Raw genomic sequence first — 23,999 nt, forward strand, 5'->3', positions numbered from 1 at the left:
TTTTATTTTTTTTTTCCAGAACTGGAGACAAGAAAACTATTGCATGGAAGATCCTACCAAAGAAACCTTGTAAAAATCTGATGAACACTTTGAATACTTTATATCAGCAACTGGCAGAATGTGAGTGGGAAAGTACATAGTAAACTTTACACTGGGCACAGTGTGCCACAAAAACAGATAAATGTAGCTGTTTAAATATGTTCCAAAGTTATCACTTCCACTAAATATTTATTTTTACAGAATAGCAAAATCTGTGCTCTAAATCCAGAGATTAGAAACTATGTGGGGAATTCTGGGACAGAAGAGACTTCACATATATAACTGTACTGAGGGCAGTATTTAATAGATATCCCTTCCTATGAATGTTAGCCTCATAAAAAAAAAAAAAAAGAGCTGGATAGGGGTGGTTTTAATGAAATTCATTTTAAAAAACCCACTTTTTTAAAAGGCTCCTTATACAATCCTAGCTGTTGAGCTCACAAGAATTTGTGTCCAGATTAGAGCTTACAGTTTATAGGGATATGCTGCACAAAGAAATGTATAGCTGATGGGTGGTGCAAATTATCTGATGCTTCAGAATTTTGATACATTTTTCTGCAAGGGCTTTTTAGAAAAAATTCTAAACCTTATGTTCTGTATGTAAAAATAAAGTGGTAATGAACTTAAATCTTGTTACAGAGTAGGTTGCCTAAAAATGATATCGAGGTAAGGTTGGCTGTAATTATATGATGTGGAAAGACAGTGGCAAAACCATCCTTTCACTTTCCTGAGGTGTTATTAGAATGTTACCAAACTCTGTGTGGAGCAGTGAAGTCTCAGCCAGAGTTCTGATGGCTTTAAAATGTTGATGCACATACTTAATTAAAGAACCCAGGTTTTTCTAGAGCCACATTTTGTCTGGAGCAGCATTTCGCAGTGCTGTGTTTCAGTGGCTCCACTTTGCCTCTAAGTGGTGATTTTCTGTGTTTGTCAGTAATGAATGTGCATTATCTGCTTTTTGAAATGAAAGGCACAATAAAAAAAAACCATACATCTCATCCATGTGTTTATCCTGAAAAGATGCTTCTTTAATCAGCTCCTGTCTAAATTTTCCCATGGTTTTACAAACAATTTTCTTTGAGGGCTTTTTAAAGCTCTGTCCTCACTGGTTCCCTGGTACTGTAGTAACTCCTGTGCTGAGCAGGCCAGAGCATCCTGCTGTTGCTTTTATCCACAGATACATGAGGTGCAGAAGGTCAAGCTGAATCCACTGTCTCATGTCCTGACTGAATTTGAGTATATTTTAACCTATTTTAAATGTCATGGAGTTCAGTAATCACTAAACCTAATAAGTTAAAGAAAATATTTTTGACCAATAAGGAGGAGGAAAAATTAAAACACTCTAATGTTGTTCTGTTCACAGTGCAACAGCGACCAAGAGAAGATGCATTAATGGAATTGGCAATGAATGATTATGATTTTAATTCTGGGAAGAAATTGCATCTGTTAGATTTGGAGATCCAGGAAGCATTTCTCTGTTTCATGGCTTCAATCCTAAAAGGTTACAGGTCTTACCTCAGGCCAATAACGGAGGCGCCCTCTGAAACAGCCACAGATGCAAGTTCTCTCTTTGAACTGCAAGGTAAAAGTTATAAACTTGTTTTGTGTATATTAGTTTATTATTTTTTATTCTCTTTTATCTACAGAATAAAACATTGGCATGTTAGTGTTGTAAACGGTGGGGGAAAATATAAGTGCAGACAAAATTGCACAGTAGTGGCAAAGATTGCAGGAAGTTTTTTGCACATGAGTGGAACCAACAGTGAGTTCTGGTGAGGGCTTTTCCCTCTGGGCATTGTGACTGTGCTGCTGATTGCACTTTGCAGGGTTCCTGAAGAGCAGAGACCGTTCCCATCAGAAGTTCTACACCCTGATGACCAAAACCCAGATGTTCATTCGCTTCATTGAGGAGTGTTCTTTTGTCAGTGACAAGGATGCCAGCCTTGCCTTCTTCGATGACTGTGTGGATAAAGTAAGCAGGTCTTGGTGTGCCTACAGTGTTCAACTTCTGCTGTTGTCTACCTGTCTAGCAGAATTAGAACTGCAAGTTTGTTTTTGCTTTTATTTTCCTATTTTCTCACCATTGTAGCCATTTTCCTTTTTTGTTGGGCTTCATTTCCTTTTCTGCTTCACATTCTTGAATGTAAATGAAACACCATGAGAACAAATTAGAGGTGCTAATTTTCACTGGTATGTAAACTTCTGAAATACTGGCTTGTTGTAAGAAGTGCAAGAAGGACTGAACTGAACTGAAACCCAGAATCTTACATCCCTGTTTTGGTGGATGTTATAAGAAATTCCACACCTTGTTGTCATCTTGTTGGTTACCTGTACCACTCAGTTCTGGGACACTGCTGCTTGAGCAGGGTGCAGTTGTCTGGGATTTCCTGGAAAGTGTCACCTGCTGTTTGTTCCTTGGGAATTAATGCTGAACACTGATAAATGCTGTTTACAGTTCCTATTTTTGACTGTTTTTCCCATGGAAGTGCAGAAGAGCTAAAAGGAGCTGTTTTGAGAATAAGCCTGAAAACTGAACTTTAAGAGAAATGTAAAAGCATGGTATAATGATATTTAAGGCTCTTTCTGGCTTTTGCTAGTCTCAATATTTTAGTAGTAACAGTTTTCAAAACTCTGCTTCCCAGTTCTATAGCGTGACTTGCAGGTATTCATGGCTTGTAAATGGAATTAGTTACAAACATTTCTGTAATGTTGAGTCAATCCCATAGCTCTTTTAGAAACCCTTCAATACATAGTGCTTGCTTTGCCATGTGCCAGTTTGTGCATGAAACAGGAGCTCTCCTGGACAGAAATAGACCCCAGTGACTGAGCTGCTGAGCAGCCCTTGGTTTCCTCTGTGCTGCAGTTTAGTTCTCTGGCTGATGTTAAAAAGGATGTTTATTCAGAGTGCAATGACTGTAAGTGTCAAATTCTATCTGATGCATTTCATTTTGTAGAATGGTTTGTGAGGGTGCTGGAGTTGATGCCCTAAACCAAAGTTATCTTGTCTGGGAACTCAGACATCTCTTTCCAAAAAGTCATGCTTGGGTTGCTGATGTCACTGTGAGACTGCACATAATCTGTGGAGCTGTTGCAGCTTTCACCTTTTAGAAAAGGTTAAGTAGCCATTTGTACAGCTGAAACAGAGACTTGTCTGTCCTAGTGCCAGGTATTTTGCTATTTGATGCCCTGGACAGCTTCTTTCCACTATAAAAATGCTCGTGACAGTTTGGTGAGAGCAAATTTTCCAGAATGCACGTACACTTCCCCAACTTCCATTACTGGCAGTGAGGATTTTATTCAGGTTTATTAATGGGATGGCTGCTTCTGTGCCAGGGATAAGGGTGGGGAAACTGAGGCACTGGCATTGCAATGATTTAAGGATTTGCTATGGCTTTGGAATTGCTTGAAACTGGATATTCACTGACTAAGGGAGCAGGTTCCCATGTAGGATTTCTTTGAACAGTGATATATTTGCCCCATCTCTTTTCTGCTTCTCCTCCCTGATGTCTCCTAATTTCTGATATTGTTCTTCCCAGTAACACACAGAGTCAAAATGTGGAAGTATAGCAAGGACTGCTGTACCAACTCAAGCTGTAGCCAAGACCAGATCTCAAAATTAAATTGTTCCAGTTAAGCCAATATTTATATTTAATCTTTTACTAGGTGAACCAGTACCTGACAGGGTTTTAGATGAGAGAGTGATGTCATGAGTTGAAAGGTGATACAGTGCTTTCTTCTGGGTAGTTACAGACTACTGCCTTGAGACAAATTTTATGTACTGTGAAATTAGTTATCTATAAAATATCAACTAAGTCCTGTCTTAAATAATTTGTGAGAATAGTTTAAGATGAAGAGTGATCTCTTCTATGTTATTTGGTCCTAGACGAGCAGCAGATTGTAATTGATTACCCATTTTGTCAACTGAAAGATGCAGTGTAATTGTCTCACAAGTTTTCATTTTTCCACGAATTCAAAAATTACCTCAATTCGACACACATTTAAGCTACTGGCTTTATTATATTTCACTGGTAAAACTTGTAGCTGTGGGATTTTTACATCCTTAGAAGTATTTAAATTGCAAGTAAGGTTTCGTTTACTGCTGCTTCTCAGGAGCCATATGTTCTTGCTACTTGGCTGGTTCAATTTGCTAATGCTTTCCATCTGTCTCATGCAGCAAAATGTGTAATTAAGGACACCTCTTTGTATGTTTATCAAACTTTAAATATTCAAGAATTTTACTGAAACTACTTGATATATTTGCACCTCACTGGAGGGAGAGAACTGTGGAATGTGCTTCTTTTTATACATTAACTCTCTGTTGCCAAATTCTTAAGGCATAAAAAATATGCATTCTTGGGTTCCACAGGTTGCTTATTCATTTCTTTGAAGTATTCTACCATTTGGCTGTCATTTGGTTGCCATTTAAACCATTTAAGTAATTTAAATTAGAAAAACAAAGCTGTGCCTGTCTCCGTTAAACTTCAGTAAGGTCACACGTTTATATTCCATTCTCTTGCAGTGCATGTGTATTTCTGCAGTCTCTGCAAGCTGTCAAGACATTAAGTGCTGTGTAGGTAACTGCAGTTGTGGATGGTGCTAGTAGAAGCTTCTGTATGCATCAGACAATTTGATTAAGCCTGGTATTGTTTTCAGTGGTTAAAAGAGGGGAAAATATATTTAAAAAGAAATTTCAAGTTACTGCTGCTGTTCTAGAAATCGTTGTGTTCAGAAGGATTAATCTCCACATACTCCTTAAAATATTTACCTGGAAACAGGCAATTCAGACTATACCACTAAACACTCATTATTGAGTGGGGGTGAAGTTCACAAAACCAATGCCATACTTATTATTGTCATTATAACTTTGCAAGGTGTCCTTTTGTTGGAAGTGCTGTTCTTTGAAGCTCATGCAGACTCTGTCCTGTTAACAGCAGAAAATGCAATGCCCCTGGTAACTGCTTTTTCTTTTACCTCCCTCCTCCAGGTAGACATGGACAAAACTGGGGAAACACGACTTATAGAGCTGGATGAGTCCTACAAGAGCGAGCACACAGTTTTCATAACACCCCCTGAGATCCCTCATCTGCCAAATGGGGAGGAGCACCCTCTGCAATACAGGTAGCCCAAGGACACAGCAATCCTAGCAGCTGCCCTTGCAGAGTTTAATTTCTAGCTTCTTGTGAGTCAGGAAGTACAGATTTTCCCTGTCCCTTTATGTTGCTCAAGTAAAAGGTGTTTGTGAATGGCTGTTGTGGCAGTTCTTTAGAAGTTTTAATTTTGTGTGTACACACAGAAACAATAATAATTAATAAACTGGTAGTGATCACATTACATTGTGCTGCCTGTTGACACCTTTTAAGCTTAAAGTTGAGATTAGTGGACCCAATCTTCCTTATTTGTCCTTCTGCTATTACTGATAATGGTACAAACTGTGGATACTCTTTGGAAGGAGAGGGTATGTGTCAAAGAATTGCTGAAGACTAGTGTTACTAATTTAGTAACTATGTCAGATGAGTTTGTTGGTTTCTTCATTAATTCTGAGAAATATTTCCATATCTAATCTGATTTAATCTTTTAGATAGTTTGATATTGTTCCCATTGATTTTCATAAGCCTCAGTCATGTGATGCTCACTGGGGCTAAGCCACACAGATTATTTTATTTTATTAACTAGAATCAATACTAATGCATTTGACACATTAATTAAAGAAAATGCTATGACAGTAAATACATTTGTCAGTTTAAGTTGCTAACCTGAATAACAGGTTGAGTCTGTTTGTGCAAGCATATGAGCCCATGCTGAGGGATTAGTGAACCACTTCTGTCAGTGATGTCATTAAAGGTTTACTTTTGTGTTGATTTCCTGGGAAGCCTCTGGTGCAAGTGTGTAGTTGATTTCCTTTGCTATTATGTGATGTGTTTGCTTTGGAGCTGACTTACCACAATTGACACATTTGTCTTACAGCTATAATGGATTTCCAGTATTAAAGCTAGAATTGTTTGAACGACCTGAAGGATTTCTCAGAGCACCAAATAACAAACTGTCCTCAAAAGCCAGTAGCCCCAACAGCCCATCCCCAATGTTCAGAAGAACTAAACAGGTACTTGCTGGTGTTCTTGGCATGTGAGGTGCTCTGGAAGGGGACAGCTTGAGTTTGGGTTGTGACAGCTTGACTCACTGTGCCTGCAGCCTGGTGGTTCTTCAGTTCTTCACTGAACTGGTGACTGTAAGGTCACTGTAAATTGCTTGGATGTGCTTCTTGCCTGCACCATACAAGGGCCCCTGTACAGGTTGTTGCTTGCTGTGCTGTCCCTGTCCCTTCCCCTTTCTTCACACTGTTCCCCATGAATTTTCCATGTCCACTTCTTGGCTGCATTTCACTGCCCAGGACCTTGAGGTACTCTAACTTTCAAAGTAATAGAGATTTAAAGAAATGCAAGGGTTTAGCTCTGGAATATTGCACAATGATTGTTGTTGGTATCACTCTCACTGCTTTCATATTCCTTTCCACTTTATTGTTAATATTATCATTGCAGTTTCCATAAATATAACAGTACATGTTCAGTTTTTAACATGTAGCTTTGTGTGATGTAGATATAAACACACACAAATAATCTGTGTGTGTTTCTTTCCAGGAAATTAAATCTGCCCACAAAATTGCCAAGAAGTATTCCTCCATCCCCCAGATGTGGTCCAGGTGTTTGCTCCGTCACTGCTACGGCCTTTGGTTCATCTGCCTCCCCGCCTATGTGAAGGTGTGCCACTCCAAAGTCAGGGCTCTGAGAACTGCCTATGACGTGCTGCAGAAAATGCACACCAAGAAAATCGATCCACCTGACGAGGTAAAGCAGCCCTGGCTGCAGAAGGAGCCCGTGGGGCTGGGGGTGAGCCCAGGGCCGTGCTGGGGCCCGGGCTCACAGGGGTGTGTGTGTGTTTGCAGGTGTGCTACCGCGTGCTGATGCAGCTGTGCGGGCAGTACGGGCAGCCCGTGCTGGCCGTGCGCGTGCTCTTCGAGATGCAGAAGGCTGGCATCGACCCCAATGCCATCACCTATGGCTACTACAACAAGGTGGGCTTGACAGAGGATGGGGGGCACAAAAATGCATTTTGATCCAGGCAAATAGAAGGGAAAAAAATTACAGAGAGCTTCAGGTGTGGTTCTGTCACTTCTTGTAAGTCGGAGAAACCCGAGACAGAATCATTTTGTGGGGTTTGGTTTTGGAGGTTTAGAAATCTGCTGTATTACTGCCAGTGGAACTCAGTCTGGAATTTAAGCTTCTGTTTTCACACCTCACTGTTCCTGAAGATGATTACTTTATTTTGATATTTCCAAAACAGGCTGTTTTGGAAAGCACCTGGCCTTCAAGCAATCGAGGTGGCTATTTCCTCTGGATGAAAATACGAAATGTTGTCTTAGGAATAGCACAGTTTAAAAAAGCATTGAAAAAGCTACCAGCAAGCACTGCACATACATCTGTTCCTGGTAAAGTTTTCACATCCTTCTGGTTTTTTTATTTTCATGCTGATGAGGAAGTTTATTTCAAAAATCTTTCTTTTGTGAGCTTGATAAAACTGTTTTAGAGAAAAAAAGGCAGTAGTTCCTGTGTAATTTTTAAAAGCAGTCTCCTTTGCCTTTGAATCTGAAATAATCTATTCACTTATTATATCAGCTCTTTATGAGACAAATGGAGACAAAATATGAAACTGAAATTTGTTATAATTATCCTAGTTCATCTAATAACTAGTCTTATAATTGGCAGAAAATTTTGTCCAGCCTTGCTTTTTTAATTTCCCCCCCTTTTTTTTTTTTTTTGTTAGCTGAGAGGCAACTAGAACTAGTCCTTGAGTTTGCAGTACTGGTTGCAGGTTCTGCCTACCACCTGCAGTGATCATGTTTCTTTTTATCTAGAATATAAGTAAAATATGTGAGGCTGTAAATTTTGGGGGTTCTTTCCTTTTCTTTCCAGTGAAAACTCAGGTAATGTGAGCATCAAATGGTCATATGGCAATACCTGTAATTGATATTTTTTAAAGGTACTACTTTCCATGGTATTTATAACTTCCTGGTAGTAAAGTACAATTGTACATTGTAAAGTAGCAGCAGTGCAGTTTAGTTTAGGGCAGGCTGACCTTGGGAGACCTTTACAACATACTTTTATAAATGTATGTGTGTCATCTGACTCAGCTTTCAAAGTCCTTCCATCCAGGGCTGTTCTGTAATTCCAAATGTGTACAAATAAATCTTTGCCCTGACAAACAGAACATATATGATGGCCTTATGGCTCCATTATTTCTCTGGCCCCCAGAGACTCCAGTCCTATTTCTGGCTCTATCATTAACCTCATGGATGGCCTTGAACAATTTTGCTTTATTTCTGCCTGTTCTTCATGGAGCTGAGCTTCCTGATAAACCACTTCATTGAAAGGCAGCCATGCAGAGCACTGTACAAGAGCTTAGCAATGTTGGTTGCAATTCAGACTATGTAAACCAAGGAAGTGTAAATAATCCTTAATGAAATAACTGTCACTTATATAATTAATAGCATTTGCTTTTGACATCATCTGACTTTTCAAGATTACTTTGCGTGAAACCTCACAGCTGGAATGTGTGCTGACTCCTCAGGAAGTTCAAAAAACTCCCATAAATTCCAGAATATTTTCTTATCTTTACCATAGCAACAAGGTTTTTACCCTGTCTGTAGCCATTCTGTGCAGCCTCTTTAGGGAAAAGAGGGAAAGAAACTTTTAATTACATTGGACCCTCTTGATCCTGGAGAGAGACCATATTAATTAATTACACCTGGGCAGTGTTTTGGCTTGAGAATGACCAGATAAGTGGCTTGAATGTTTGCAGGGGGTTTTGGAGTGATGGTGTTTCATTTTAATCTATTTTTGCAGACAAACTCATGTTTGCCACCGCATTGTTTAAATCTTTTTATCTAGAGTAAAACCATGTGAATCACATGCATTAACATCTCTGTTAACATTAATGTTTCTGAGAAACATTGTACACTGAAATGAAACCATGTTTAGATGCCTCTTGGAGCTCTTGAAAAGATGTGACCTTTTGCTCAAATAAACCAGGCAACAGAATTAAAATCAAACAGTGCTCTAGTTCAGTATTTAAAAAGAAATGTTGCCCATTACCCCTTTAATTTCATCCTCTAAAGCATCACTTCAGTGTTTATACTCTAATAAGCCAATCCTTTTTCCCTTTATTTTTTTTTTAATTTGATGGTAAAATGTTCACTGTTAATTGGAATGTTCTTGATAAGAAGCCTTTGAGTTACTGCTGGTATTCAGTTTATTCCCCTGAACAATGTCACACTATAAAATGCCATAACTGTCTTTATTCTGATGTTGCCCTGCACTGATAGGGGGACTTTCAGACACTGCCAATAACACATCACTCAAAGAAGAAGCCAAGCAAGGGAAAACTTGTCTTCAAGACATCCAAGAACAAAAGGAGGACAAGAGGGAGAGTGACTCCAGTTCGTGTATGTATCTTGTGAATGCAGATATCTGGTTCATTGGGGATAAATAAGGATTCCAGCAAAAGCTAAGTGGGACAGCTGATTCCTCACAGTGAGTGAGTGTGATAATGCCAGTTGGTGCCACTGCCTGAAGTTCTTTCTCTAAGTGTAATTTTCTGGATGTCTAATGGTTTCGCTTGGAAAATTACAGTTCTTTTTTCTCTCCTGTTTCAAATAAGTGATAATGGGAGCATAAAGGCTTAATGATAATTATAGCCTAATGTTTTTGTCTTTAAAAAAAATGAAATTGCCTCATAGGCATAATCTACAGAAAAGCATTTTCTACCAGTCTGGTTTCTTTATAAATCCTGTAATAGGAGAGCAGCTGAAATTTTGCAAGTCTGAGAAGTCTAAATTACCCAGCTTCTTGGAATTCTCAAAGTTTGGGAGATGTATCAGAATTTCTTCAGGTTTTGCATCTGCTGCTCTTGTTTCCTTCAACTGCAGTTGGGCAGCATCAACTTCATGCAAGTACATAGAAGATCAGATTGTGTAGTAAAATGGTATGAGCACTACAGATTCCCATGTATATTCATGAAAAATACCCTTCTTAGTAAATGTTCCCCTAATAATATAATTATTTACATTTTTCAGTGGGCTTTCTGCTACTATTTGGGTTAATTGTCCCATTATCAAGTGATATAAAAGTCTGAGGAAATATGGAATAAGTTCAGTGTTTTTACCACAATCTTCCTTCCAGCACTAGTATTTTTTTCTTCAATTTTCTTGAAAAGTTGTCTTGCCCATGATCATGAGAACATGTATGTAAGATTACAGACAAGTTATTTAGGTTTAATAAAGCTTTTGAGGATGCAGAAAATGAATTCTTCCTAATTTATTACTTTCGGCCATAATTAAGACAAAGGTAGCCCTTTATAATATTATGTGCTGAAACATTTTGCACTTTTGAAAACAGCTTGATAATATTAAACTTGGCTGAAATCCTTTAGAGAAGTAATTCTTTATTTTGGGCAGTCCCCTGCAATGGAGTTTTTGTTTCATATGTAAAAGAGTTGAATATAAATAATTCACATTTACTTCATTTCTCCTGTGTCGTCCTGGGGGAAATGAGATCTGTGTGAAGCTGAGCTATTGCAAAGGCAGGAGAAAAATACTCTTACCCTTCTTCTATGCAAAGGTGGTGTAAATCTTTACAACCACTAGATAATTTGGAATGATTTTTGGGCTCTGTGTAGCAAAGCTTATGGAACATTCCAGAAGTAATGCTGGGAGTTAAATTTCCATAGTGAGAACCTGTGCCCAGGCAGAGATCAGCCTGTGCCTCATGGGCTGGGCCAGCAAGGTGCCACTCAATCCTCTGTGAGGTGTCCACTGGGTAATGGGGACTTGAGGTTTAAGGGCTGTTCCTTGGATTCTACAGAACTCTGTCCTGTTCTGCCTGCAGTGTCTGAGGTGGAGAGCACAAAAGGCAGCGGGGACTGCCTGCCCAAGCTGAATTACCAGAGCTCTGGGAACGACAAAGCCGCTTCCAGCATCGTGCGGCTCAACGGCACCATTGGCAGCACGGTGGCACAGGGCAGCAGGGGTGAGTGCAGGGAAATGCACACCTGGCCAGGCTGTTACTCCTGAGTGCTGAGGAGCTCCTAAGCCCTGTTGTCCACTAAACTTGCAGTATTTTATTGCTGTAATAGCAGTGGCTGCTGAAAAGTGGGGGAGGGAGTTTAGGTTGGAGTCAGCACATGCTGTGTCAGGAGAACGCATGGCAATATTCTGCACTTCCAGATTTTCCTCTGTTCTTTGCTGTAGTTTAGCATCTCCTTACAAAACACCAAAATCATGGCTTTTTTAATATAATCTCCAAAAAGTAATTAATTCCTTAAGGATGAACAAGGGGCTTCTATGCAGTAAAATTAAAAAGACACTTTCAGACACTTTCCTGAGTCTTTAGTAATGTCGGTTCTTGTTATTATAATACTGTCAGCTATGCTTGAAATATTATAATGTACTTTAAAGTCTGCATTTTATGCTCTGGCAAAACAATGGGGATTTCTCTGACAATAATTCCTTTGTTGGCTGTGTTTCTAAATCATGAAGTTAGAAAGTGATGCTTTTTTTTGCAATTTCCTTGATACCTATGCTATCCTTAGCTTTCAAACCTTGTACTAGTGTCCCCAGAAGAGGGAAGTAAATACAGTGGAGACCTGATGATGTCTCTCAAAATGCTCTTTAGGTTGTATGATTTTATTCCCTTTAAAGTGTTTTATTGTCTGTCCCTTCCTAAAATTATGACCATGGTCAGCTCAATATTTCAACCTCTAGCACAGCACAGTGAATTCCATCTCTGTGTTGTAAAGTGCTGGAAAGATGAGACAGATTTGCATTCTTCTGTACTTCATTCAGTTTTCTTGTACAGCAACAAATAAAGCACCTTGTTCCATTTGTTTTTCAGAGAGTTCTGTAGGATTGCTGTTTACATCATCTTTTGAGGATGCCAATGAAGCAGAAGTTCTAAAAAGCAAATCCTTAAGAAAGAGACATAAAAGTGCAGTGGAAGCTGACTTAAGGGAGATGCCCTGGGAAGGCAGGAACCGCAACCTGAGTGGGGATGGCTTAGTGGGACTCATGATGAACAGAATCAACCAGGAAGCAAACCCTGGAGAAATCGTTGAAAAACTGGGAGCTGATGCCAAAATTCTATCTAGTGCATTACAGAAAAGCATAAGGCCAAAAACTCTTAATATCAGATCTTCCTCTTTAGAGTCTAAGAGAGAAAGCCTGGAGAAAGAATCCAGTGATGAAGATGCAGCCTTTGATTGCAGTTTTACAGATAAAACAGAGTCTCCTGTTATCTTTGATCTGGAAGACCTGGATGGAGAACCTGAAACACCTACAGCAGTGAAAACTTCCAGTGAAAAATCTAAAAAATTACAAAGGAAGAGCAGCTTTCCAGTAAAGCCAGTTGAAAAAACAGATGTTGAAACTGGATTTGATCCATTGTCTCTGCTGGTTGCTGAGACAGAGCAGCAGAAAGAGGAGGAGGAGGATGATGATGACAGAAGTGTCTCTACTCCATCTGCAAGAAGAGATTTAGCTGAAGAAATAGTCATGTACATGAACAACATGAGCAGCCCTTTGTCCAGTCGTGCTCCAAGCATTGAGCTGCAAAAACCCTTTGATGACAGAAATGCCAACAAAAGGAGCCCAACCATCATCCAGCCTTGCAGGAGGTCCAGCCTTCCCCCAAACTCCCCAAGGCCACCCAGCCTTACCAAATCCAAGAGCTACCATGCAAAACATGAGGAAAGGCCAAGGGACAGGCTTTGGTCTTCCCCAGCTTATTCCCCAAACAGCCCAGCCAGGGAGCAGGACACAAGCAGTGCCCTGACCCTCGTGTCGTCACCCTCCTTCAACCTGGACACGCTGCTCACTCCCAAGTTTGATGTTCTGAAAAGCAGCATGTTCTCTGCTGGAAAAGGGGTTGCAGAGAAAGCAAGCAAGTGGTACTCCAAATTTGCAATGTATGCTGCATCTGCAAAGGTAAATGTTATTAATAACTTAAGGAAAAACTTTGTAAAGGTTTAATTACTGACTCACATGTGATGAATCTCTTGCATGACATGTCATTGTAGACTGTGTACATTAAGTTGTTTTAATCATGTTTGGTATACCAGAATCCTGATTTTAATATCCCGAATAAGATTTTAGTCTAGCTTGGGTTCTGAATATATTCAATGGGAGAACATAAGTGTGTTGACAGAACAAAGACTGCTCTGGCTTCCCTGTTTAACCTAAAGAAGAAACACTTAAATAAACAAATACTGGCTTGAAGTCTTTATTGCTCTTATGAGTAGGGAGAAATCTGGTTGTATTGGTTGCCAAAATAATTTCAAGCTAGTTTTGATCTGAGGTCATTTGTTAGAATGCTATTTGCTGCTACCAATTCAAACCAAAACTACTTTTGTTCCAAGTCCTTGGGAATGGAAAGAGACACTTGCCTTGTCCATCCTAATGTATTCCTACAGCTGCTGATAATTCTTGTTGGAATGGAGTGAAAAAATTATAGGGTTAAGATAGTTATGATTTCACTTAATTATTTTTGTTAGACGAATCTTTAAAAAAGAATCCTGGTGTAGCTGTTTAACCTAGAGAGGGACTTGCCTTGCCTTGTATCAGTTTTGAACACAGGTCTGTGATCTTCCAAGGAGGGGAGGGTCATGCCTGGAATTTACTGGGACAAAGAAGTCTGTCACTTTTTTGGGGAAGAATTTTTGCTTTCCTTTTGTTTTCTCACTGTAACTTCTTTTCTCAGGATCAAAATTCAGACCGAGCCAGTGTTTCATCTCTTGGAGCTCTGGACTCAGAATCTACTTCTCTCACTGATGAAGATGTCTGTAATGATTTTGAAAGTGCTTCTCCTCAGGAGAACACCACCTCAGAAATTAAGGGAATTAGCATCAGCAAGACAAGCCTGGAAAGCTCAGCTTCCCATGACAGCTCAGCTAAGCAGTTTGACCAGTGTGGTAAGAGACAGCTTTTGCATGGCATTCATCAATCTGAGCAAAAACATTCCAGTTTTAAAACTTGTTCTTTCATAATTCTCAGTTTAGGAACACCCTAGTCATTAGTACTTTATGTGGAAGAAGTAAATTTTTCTTTTACTACCTGAAAACTTTCACTCAAATGGGAAATCCTTTGAGTCCTTGAGTTTTCATGTAAACACCTTAATTGTGTAAGTTGTACAGTTCCAGAAAACATCCATAAAAACATTGTAATGGTAACTTCATTGGTCTGGTTCTGTTTTCTAAAAATAGTGAAAATACTTTTTAAAAATCTGTTATTTTCTAGAAGCCACTGTTGAAGCTGATTATCAGACAGACTGTAGATTTTTTTCTAATCTGTGCTGGGTAATTGATCATGACTGTTGTATCACTGTCTGATATAATTTAGGGTACAAACAGCACTGCTTGCCCTTCCCTAGGTTTTGTCCACACAGAAAGTGTGGCTATGAATTACTTAAAATTTGTTTCCAAGCTACCAACTGTTGGTAACAAAGAAAAGTGAACATATGGAAATAGTTTGTTTGTAGCTTTTATTTTTGTCTTGGTTGGTGCTGGGCAGATGGCAGCCTCACACTCCACAGTTCCCTACCAGTGTATCTCATTTGTTGCATCTTCCATCACACATTTTATTATAACTGCAGTATTGTTTGAGCAGAAAAACAGGGTGCTAAAAATGCATTTTCTGAATAACTGGTACTTTGGGTTTCTTCTGTTAACAGGTTCTCTTTCCAAGTTCCCTTTACCTGACAAATCAGAGCTGGTGTCTTCCTGCAGCACCAGCAGTACCAGCGTGTTCCAGAACTATGCCATGGAGGTACAGGATGATTTACTGATTTAATTGATGGACTTGGAGCACATGTCTTTAAATATCAATATTACCTGTATCTCTGGTGAAGTTCAAAGCTCCAAACTAAAGCACTGAAAGACAGATGGATATTTCTGTCACAAAGTGGATTTAATTTCAAATCCTGCTCTAGAAAGGTCTTTATTTCAGTCACATCTTGTGGTCCTTTAAGCTTGAGTTCTCAAGATTTTGCTTTTGGATGCAATTGAATTCAGGTATCTAAATCCCTTGTGGAGATAAATTTGTTCAAAGTGAAAACAGTAAGTGAAGTAGCCCTGGACATTTAAAAATGCAGAAGAGAGAAGTGGCTACTTCTTGGTGTAACTTCTAGTTAAGAGAACTTTTCTTTTCACTGTTGGCTGTTTGAGGTGGCTCTTCATTATCTTCTTTGTTCCCCCCTTTCCTCCACTGGATTTAGGTTAATGACTATTCATTTGCATCTTTTTTTTCCCATTTTTATAATACTGACAATCACTACAAAAGCATATTTAAATTCTAATCATAATTTATGTAGCTGCATAAATATTCCTTTACTTTTATGCTTGCAGATTATAGATAACATGTTATTGTTAATATTCTTAAACAGCTGGTTGATTTTAATCTGAGAAGCAATTAAAGCATGAACTTGTATGCAAGTGGGAGGAATATTCATCAAAGGGCAGAGGTTCTGGCTGTAGTTTTGAAGTGCCTTGTGACACAATTTGGGAACATTTAGCATTGTTCTGGTGGGTTCTGTTCCTGCCCTGTGCAGGTCCTCATCTCGAGCTGCTCTCGCTGTCGGACCTGTGACTGTTTGGTTCACGATGAAGAAATCATGGCAGGCTGGACAGCAGATGATTCAAATCTCAATACCACGTGTCCCTTCTGTGGCAATTTATTTCTGCCTTTTTTAAGCATCGAAATCCGAGATCTGCGGCGGCCTGGACGGTAATAACAATATTGGAATTTTCCTCAATTTTAAATGCTCATGTTGGGATGTGGGGTTTTTTTGGGATTTAGGTTTCTTGGGGGGCTTTTTTGGATGATGTTAAGCTTTTGCTTTCCCTGCAGGTATTTTCTGAAATCCAGCCCTTCTACAGAAAATATGCAGTTCCCATCCCTTTTCTCCAATCAGAGTGGGAAGTCCTGTAACACGACAGCCACTGTTGGCCTCACTACATCCCTGATGTCTGTCCAAGAGGATATCAATTCAAACAGGTAAATGTGCATTTCCTGCCTAGGAATTCCTCAGCTTCTCTGTGCATGTGCATGTATTTTAACCAACTGAAATAAATTTGTTATATTCTTTGAAGAGGAGAGATTGATTTGTGAGAGGATCTCTCTGCTGCCTCTCCCTTATCCCTCCCCTCATCTGCCCACATCATGCTTTCTCTGCCTGATATGCATCATTTCATCCCTAATATAAAAATTCATGTTGGTATTTGTAATTCTGCAAGTTTTATGAACTCTTTAGAGGATGTTTGTGTTCTTCATCAGTGCAAAGGGGAATAAAACTTGCTCTGTAACACAAATGAGTGTGGTGACTGACAAGGCAGATTTCAAACTGTCAGGTCCATTATTTCCCATTTATTTCTGTCTGTCTGTGTACATGTTGGAGCACTCAGAGTAAAACAAAAAGCTGAGATTCTTTTTTCTTCTTTTTTTTCCTCTCCTTTAGCAAGTCTAAGCAACATGACAATGTTTATGCCAGAAGTATCCAGATCCCCTCAGGAAGAAGACAAAATGCCTCTGGGTCAGAATGTACAAGTCACCCTGTAGCAAGGAGCATCAGTACTTTTGGTCCTTTGGAAGAAGACGAGAAGGAAAACCAGAAGATCAGCCATATCATTCCTACTGGTAGCCTGCCTGCTACTTTGCAAGGACCAACTGTGTGTAGTTTTTCTACCTTAAAAGTCATTTTTTCATGTTTGCCATAGATTAGAGATATGTGTAACAGCATTAACCTTCCTCAATTGCAGTAAATGCTAGGTTGTATTATTTAAACTAATGCTAGTTGTAGCTTTTAGATGTTGGTGTGTGTCATAGGGAGCAAAAGCATTTATAAGACCTTGTAAGACAGCTGCATTCATTACATGAGTTGCAATTAATGGCATTTTTTCTGTTCCTGCAGGATCCCTTGAGCCTGGAATGGCGCTTGCCTAGTCCTGATCCTATAACGGTTCCTTACCTCAGTCCTCTGGTGGTGTGGAAAGAGCTCGAAAGCTTGCTTGAAAATGAAGGGGATCATGCAATAACAGTGGCAGACTTTGTAGATCATCACCCCATCGTGTTCTGGAATTTGGTGTGGTATTTCAGGCGCTTGGACTTGCCCAGCAACTTACCAGGATTGATACTTTCTTCTGAGCACTGCAATAAGAACTCCAAGGTATGGGATCTGATAGGAAACACAGACACGTGAGAAATGGCTGCTTTCCCATGTAAGAAATCATTACATGATTGAGTAACTCTTGGAAATGTGTCATGCTCTATGCTGAGCCCAGTCCTGAATTGGTAAAGAATGTGTCAGCTGAGGGAAGGTGCTCAGAGCTGTGGAACATGTGCTCAGCAGTCCTTGTGGGGGGCCAGTGTTCAGCTCTTACTCACCCCACTGCAATTTGGGATCCTCTGTTTCAAGGAGGATAAATTGCTGGACAGTTTTGTTGCTATTTGAGTAGCTAAGCAGTAGAAGGAGGAAGTTTAGATATTAGGGCTGTAGAAAATAGGCAAACACTTGTTTGCCATGTCACTGATTATCTCATTAAGCTTTCTGTATGTAGTTTAATAGCAAAGCTTTTTACCATGAGACCTAGAGACATGAAGATACATGTTAAATACAGAACTCCTCTGTCATGACTTTGTAATAAAATGTTTTTGTGCATTCTCTGGTTCAGATTCCACGGAACTGTATGTCAGAGGACAGTAAATATGTTCTTATTCAGATGCTATGGGACAATATGAAATTGCATCAGGATCCAAGGCAGCCTCTGTATATTCTGTGGAATGCTCAGAGTAAGTTTTGTTCTGTGTGGATTTTGGTGCTCTTTTTTAAGAACAGTTTTCATTTTGAACAACTGAAGCATCTGTGTTGAGAAAAGATGTCTTTGTGGATTGTTCACACGAGCTACAATAGTGATTTTTGATCATACTGCTTTTTGTCTTGCAGGTCAAAATCGCACTCTTTTGTTTGAGAGTGAGTGTTAAGCTTGGTGTTGCTATTCTCAGTTTGGGTGACTTGTTTTGGGAGGGAGGCTGCTTCTGTGCTTAGCAGTAAACTGCTTGAACAAGTTTTACTTTTCCAGCATTTCTGTTTCAAATCATTTACTGGTATTGCCAATGGCTTTTTCTTCACTGGGATAGGAGGAATGAGAGGGAATACATTTCATTGATGCTGATCATCCATTTAGCTCATGTTCTTATTTTTAGAATTTGCTTACTCAGTTTTGTTGCTGGTATTGGATCACACACCTGAAAATAGCTCATGGTCCATTGCATCCATTGAGTTTTTTATGTGCTTTTTGTGTTCTACATTGATAATTTTTGACCTGATGTTTTATTCACTGCATACATGTCAATATTTTCACAGATTTTGTGGCCTTTTTTTTACAACTCTGTACTTGCTACACAAAGAATTTGTTTATTCTTACAGCCTTTCTAATGTTTTTCAGCCCAGAAGTACCCAATGGTCCAGTTACTGCAAAAAGATGATGACTCCTTTAACCAGGAGCTCTTGAGGAGTATGGTGAAAAGCATCAAGATGAATGATGTGTATGGACCAATGAGTCAGATACTGGAGAGGCTCAACAAGTGGCCACATGTTAAAAGACAAAGGTAAGACAAACCAACATGCCTAGCTGGAGCAGAGTTGGGCAATAATCAGCTTATTAATGTGAGTTATATTTTCCTAGTGTGTTTTTTTAAAGAAAAAACCCCAGTGTTTTTCACCAGTGTTTTCAAAATTTATCACTCTGGTAAATTTTTTTGTTATGGTAACTTCCACAAGCTAAGTTTTCCCATTTTTTTACTTTTTCTTCCCCCCCTCCCCTTTACAGCCACCTCTGAACAGTGGGAACTAGGGATTGTGTATATATCTGTATATTTTGTTATTGAATGTTATTTATAAATTAGTAGGAGTTTTAAAATAAAAACCTGACACTTGTTTCTAGGGTGTACAGAAAAGCAGCTAAGAGAAGTTATGTTTCATATTTAGGCAGGGGTATTTTTCCATTAGCGGTGGAATTGGTGAACATTAATTTCTGTGAATTTTCATTTCTTGCCTGGATTTACGGATTTATACTAGGATATACAACAGGCTTGTCAACAGCTGGAGCACTGACAAGGTGTTTATTTGCTTCTCTGCCTGCTTTTTTGAGCTAATGTGAAAATGCAGAAAAGCAAATTCCTTGCCAGGTTAAATTTTGTGGAATTTGGTTGAGTGTTTAAGTGCGTGTTTCTCTCTGTGTGCACTTGGTGCAGCCTCCAGGGGACCTACCCTGGGTGATGTCCATGAGGAATCCAGGGCATTCCCCAGAGCTCAGAAATGACAATATTTTGGAGGCACAATCGGGAGTAATGTTCAAAATGCCGTTTTTTAAATAAGTTGTCTTTAAATGCTTCAATCTATTTTTAATAGAGATTGTTTTGTGCTCACTGTATCAGTGCAGTATATAAATTGGGATTTTTACCATTTCAGGAGCCTTTACAGAGAAATACTGTTTCTTTCACTTGTTGCCCTGGGAAGAGATAACATTGATATAGGTGAGTTCTGCCAGCTATTCAAATGAGCACAGATGATGAATTTATGCAAACTTAATTGTACAGCTTCCAGAAAAAAATGATCTGTAGATTAGATGTGTGCCACTCTGTGATAAGTGCCAAATAAAAAGGACTTTACAGATATTTTGTGCTGATAAATGCAGCTGTTGTGGCATTTGGGTGGTGTTTTTGAGCTTGCTGTCTGAAGTTGTTTTTGCCTTGCTGCAGATGCTTTTGACAGAGAGTACAAAATGGCCTACGACCGTCTCACCGCTAATCAGGTGAAGAACACTCACAACTGCGACAGACCGCCCAGCACTGGCGTGATGGAATGCAGAAAGATTTTTGGAGAACCATATCTTTAAATGTACCTGGCTAAAGAGGTGATATCTCTGACGTATCCCTGTGTAAAATAACCACTTCAGTCACAAGGAACATCTCAGTCTTCAGTGTTCAGGAATGTGCGATGGACTGCGGCACGAGGCCTCGGGGAATTGGCCTGGCTGCGGTTGTGGAGGTGGACAGAGAGAAAAATGGGCCAAATATTATTTCCCTGTCCTTGTCCTTTCTGCAAATCAGTGTGTGGAGAGGCAGGTTATAAACAAAATCAGTTCTCTGACTTGGGACAACATATTACAGCTCCCTTTAAAAAAAAAGATTAAGTAACAGGTGGACAGAAACAATGCACTGAAACTAATGTGAGCGAAGGAAATTCTTCAGAATCTATTGTTTACATAGAATATTCATGATGTTATGAAGAGCATACAAAGTTGTATTATACATATTTTAAATTGTTTATAGTAAGTTGATATTTTTTTAATTTTTTTAAATTACTGGAGTGAATTTTAAATGGACTTGCTGCAGAAGCAATACAGTGCTTATTTTTTTTGCAGTACACTGCTATTTATAGTAACTTGTCCAGTTACTTTTTGAAGAGTGATTTGTTTTTAAAGCAGAATAGAAAATGTTAACCTTCACCTAGACAGTACTGGAGATCCAGGATTTCTCTCATGCACACTCAGAAAACGTGTTACCACAGCAATCAGAAGGAAGGTATGGTAAATTTTGCAAAACTCTAACAAATACACTGATGTCTCTGTGAAACACTTCTGTAGAAATCTCCTCTTCCTCTCGTGTTCCCTTCCCTCCCCACTCCCTAGGAAAGGGAAACCACATTGAAGAGTCCTATGGATTTTGTTGTGGAATCAGCCCATGTCAGCTGTTGGCATTTGTTGGTGTGGCTCATTCCAGATGTGAGCTGGAGCAAGTGCCAGCCTGCAGTGAGTTCTCCATGAGCACGCAGCGCTCAGAGTCTGAGGCTGTGTTTGAGGCACTCAGTACAGCACCACATAATGCCCATCCAAAGCTGCTAACTCAAGTACATCCAGCAAACTTGCTACAGGGAATTATAGGGAATGTAACTTACTGGGGCGTATTGAGCTTAGTTAAACATACTTGGAATGTTCTGTCTCTATTTCACAGGAAAAACAACTTTTTGTTTCCTTTGTAGAAAACTGCTATATCAGTCCTTGTGGTGGAGTCATGGCTTTTGCCTCATGTTTTCTTGTTCTAGACATTTAAAAAATGTTCTGTGCTCTGTCACGTAGCAACTCCTCACCAGAAGGTAGGCTACAGGGAAAATATCAGAAGTCTTGCATGGAGGTGGGAAAACAGACATTGAACTGTATAAAACACTCTAAACAAATTTAAATCATGCTTTAACAAATAGATTTATTTTAAGTAATCTTAATTATTTTCAACTTCTAATTTTAGTTGTTGCTGTTATAATACTTCCAAATATTCAACTGTTACATTAGATTTTATATTGCAGTCTGCCTACCAGTAGGTGTTGTTTTTAAAAACATCTTTAGTGTGCAAGTATAATAAACCAGCAATACTTAGGCAGAAAGATGATAAACTTTAAAGCTAGATTTACTTTATTAAGTGAAGTAGAGCAAGCCTTAATGGCTTAAATGAAAAGTAATGCTGCTATGAAGCTCTGTAACCTCCTCCCAGACCTCTGTGAAGTTGTAAGAAGAAGCTGCCCTAAGAAAAGGATTTCAAACCTGTAGAGCTGCAGGTGTGTGCTGATGATAATTGCAGGATGTAGTCTTGGATAGAGCTTCCATCAGGTAATGCCTCTTCTCTAACGTGCTGCTAATTACGTAGCTGACCTTCTTGAACGTATCCCCCACCTGAGGTGGAGCTAGCAATGCTACACTTACAACATCTTTCATCTTTAATTTATTTTAACAATTTATGATGCTCTTTTTGTACTGCCACGCTTGTACAGTATCCTTGTGCATGAAATGAAGCTCCTTTTTTCACCCAGGTACAAGGTAGAGATATCCTTTTCATTCCCCTGAACTATTGTGAAACAAACAGGCTATTTTTGAACACATTCCCTGTAAGTACCCCTTAGTGTGCATGGCTGCTCTGTACAGTAGGAATGCTGCATTACCATGGAAATCTTGCCTCCAGTAGTTGCTGTACTTAAGCCCATAGCTGGGTGTGCTGTGGAAGGTCGCGTTCCCAGCTCCCTGCAGTTCTGTTTCCCATTAGCCACTGGGGCAGCCACTGTTCTATAGGACCTTCAGGCCATGAAAGGAGAGAGAGCAAGTGCTTTTTCCAGAGCTGCCGTGGGGTGTTAGAGGGGCTGAGCTATGACCCAGCTTCCCACTCCCGTTCGGGGTGGCCGAAGAGCCGAGCGCGGTCCCCATGCCCAGGCCGTGGCACAGGGCAGCACTGCCACACGTGGCCCTTCCTCATCCTCGTCCCAGCCTCCTGGCAAGGACTCCAACTGCCCTCAGACTCCAAACCCACCCCGTGTGAGTTCTTTGCAGCATCCCCAGCGCTGGCAGGGAGTGGGTGCTGCCCTGGGAGCAGGGCTGGCTGTGCAGCCCTCACACCATCCCTGGGTCCTGCGTCCCCGGCACGGCTCTCCTGAGGCGCTGCCAGGGTTAATTGGGGTGTGCTTTTAAATTATGCTATCATGTAGTAGCTCACCAAGTGAAATCATTATACTTAATGAATTGTTTTATAAAGTCTGTTGCAAGTCAGTCCACTGTAGAAATGTATAAAAACAGAGTCAGAATAGCAACATCCTATAAGTGGGAAATTTTCCTCATTCGAGTCACAATGTTCCAAACATATCCTGAGGTCGATAATTTTTAGAGCATCATACAATTCAGTGTTGAAACAGTTTTCAAATCTCACTTTCCTTTACTAGAAAAGCAATTTGACTATATTTTCCAATACCACAAAGATGAATAAATAAAATATTTGAGACATATTTTCAATTTAAAATTTTGTATGAACTGAATTTTCTCCTTTTGTGTACTAAATAAGGCTTATGTCCAAAACCTGAAACAAAGGTTTTACATTTGCAGTGCAATATATATTTTGCTTTACTTATGGTTCCACTGGAAAAATTATTGGAGATGAAATACTGAAATGTGAATAGAAATTGTGCTGTTTCTCTGACACTGCTGTGTCCCATTTGAGAAGTCTTGCTGTTGGTACAGTTACAGCCTGATGAATTTGACTTCTACTGGCAAATTAAATGATTTGTATCCCGAGAAAGAGAATTCCTGCATGTAAAATCTTAGTGTAACAAATGGGAGATGCAAATAGTAATAATAGAGAGGGGTATTTCTGGATATTATCTCACTGGGATTTAAAAATGGTACTTTGTTAGTCTGCAAGCAGCACTTTTTAAATGAATGGTTGTAGATTTGTAAATATGTAATGTTTAAATTTTATTTACCAAAAACCAGTATGTTGGATGTTTGCTTTGGTTTGTAGTTCCTTTAAAATATGCAAAGTCAATGTTCACAATGTTAAGGTTTTTTTCTGTCTCATCCCAAAAAAAGACATTTTACAGTGAGTCAATAAAAAGCTTAAAATCTTTCTGGTTATTTTCATTAACATTTTATTAGATTGATTAGAGTGACAGAAATGTCTGCAACTCTTAACCACAGTGTGTGCTCCCATGAGGTGTTAACAATAAACCCCTCAGGTTTGGTGATGTCAGTGGCATTCTTTCATCTTGTCTGTGCAGAAGTCAGTGTTAACAAGAGGAATTGTGCTGGGTAAATAACCTGTAACTGTCAGAGATTACTGTCAGGATGAAAACAAACCCCCAGCATTCAGCTTTGTGTTTGATTCCTGGCTTCAGTTTTGATTAGGAATAATGTGCTGTTTTAACCCCTTAGTTTTTTTGCAGCAAAACCCAGGTGCCATCACAGCTGTACCAGTGGCACTTCACAGGAGTTTTAGGCACTGCATTGCAAGATCAGGTACAGATCTGGAAGGAGCTCAGTGCAGTTTGAGG

At 39.5% G+C, this 23,999-nt stretch overlaps 1 protein-coding gene across 5 annotated transcripts in view; it reads left to right on the forward strand.

Annotated features, from left to right (window-relative positions):
- The window catches only part of DENND4A (DENN domain containing 4A), a 51,190-nt gene extending 27,615 nt beyond the window's left edge, over positions 1–23,575 (forward strand). For 4 of the 5 annotated variants that reach the window (XM_014264578.3, XM_074549149.1, XM_026791314.2 and 1 more), the window contains 22 exons: positions 20–120; positions 1,403–1,621; positions 1,866–2,011; positions 5,024–5,157; positions 6,004–6,139; positions 6,675–6,881; positions 6,980–7,108; positions 7,378–7,522; positions 9,416–9,535; positions 10,977–11,117; positions 11,982–13,069; positions 13,842–14,052; positions 14,811–14,905; positions 15,687–15,862; positions 15,986–16,132; positions 16,593–16,803; positions 17,046–17,300; positions 17,806–17,923; positions 18,078–18,104; positions 18,580–18,742; positions 19,605–19,669; positions 19,895–23,575. In XM_014264578.3, coding sequence (XP_014120053.2) covers positions 20–120; positions 1,403–1,621; positions 1,866–2,011; positions 5,024–5,157; positions 6,004–6,139; positions 6,675–6,881; positions 6,980–7,108; positions 7,378–7,522; positions 9,416–9,535; positions 10,977–11,117; positions 11,982–13,069; positions 13,842–14,052; positions 14,811–14,905; positions 15,687–15,862; positions 15,986–16,132; positions 16,593–16,803; positions 17,046–17,300; positions 17,806–17,923; positions 18,078–18,104; positions 18,580–18,742; positions 19,605–19,669; positions 19,895–20,031 — 4,171 coding nt within the window. In that variant the 3' untranslated portion in view covers positions 20,032–23,575. The remainder of the gene's footprint in view (positions 1–19; positions 121–1,402; positions 1,622–1,865; positions 2,012–5,023; positions 5,158–6,003; positions 6,140–6,674; positions 6,882–6,979; positions 7,109–7,377; positions 7,523–9,415; positions 9,536–10,976; positions 11,118–11,981; positions 13,070–13,841; positions 14,053–14,810; positions 14,906–15,686; positions 15,863–15,985; positions 16,133–16,592; positions 16,804–17,045; positions 17,301–17,805; positions 17,924–18,077; positions 18,105–18,579; positions 18,743–19,604; positions 19,670–19,894) is intronic. The other variant, XM_014264579.3, reaches the window with a different exon arrangement.
- Positions 23,576–23,999: the final 424 nt, after the last annotated feature.

Source organism: Zonotrichia albicollis, chromosome 11 (genome assembly GCF_047830755.1).
Source record: "Zonotrichia albicollis isolate bZonAlb1 chromosome 11, bZonAlb1.hap1, whole genome shotgun sequence".
NCBI classification, from domain to species: Eukaryota; Metazoa; Chordata; class Aves; order Passeriformes; family Passerellidae; genus Zonotrichia; species Zonotrichia albicollis.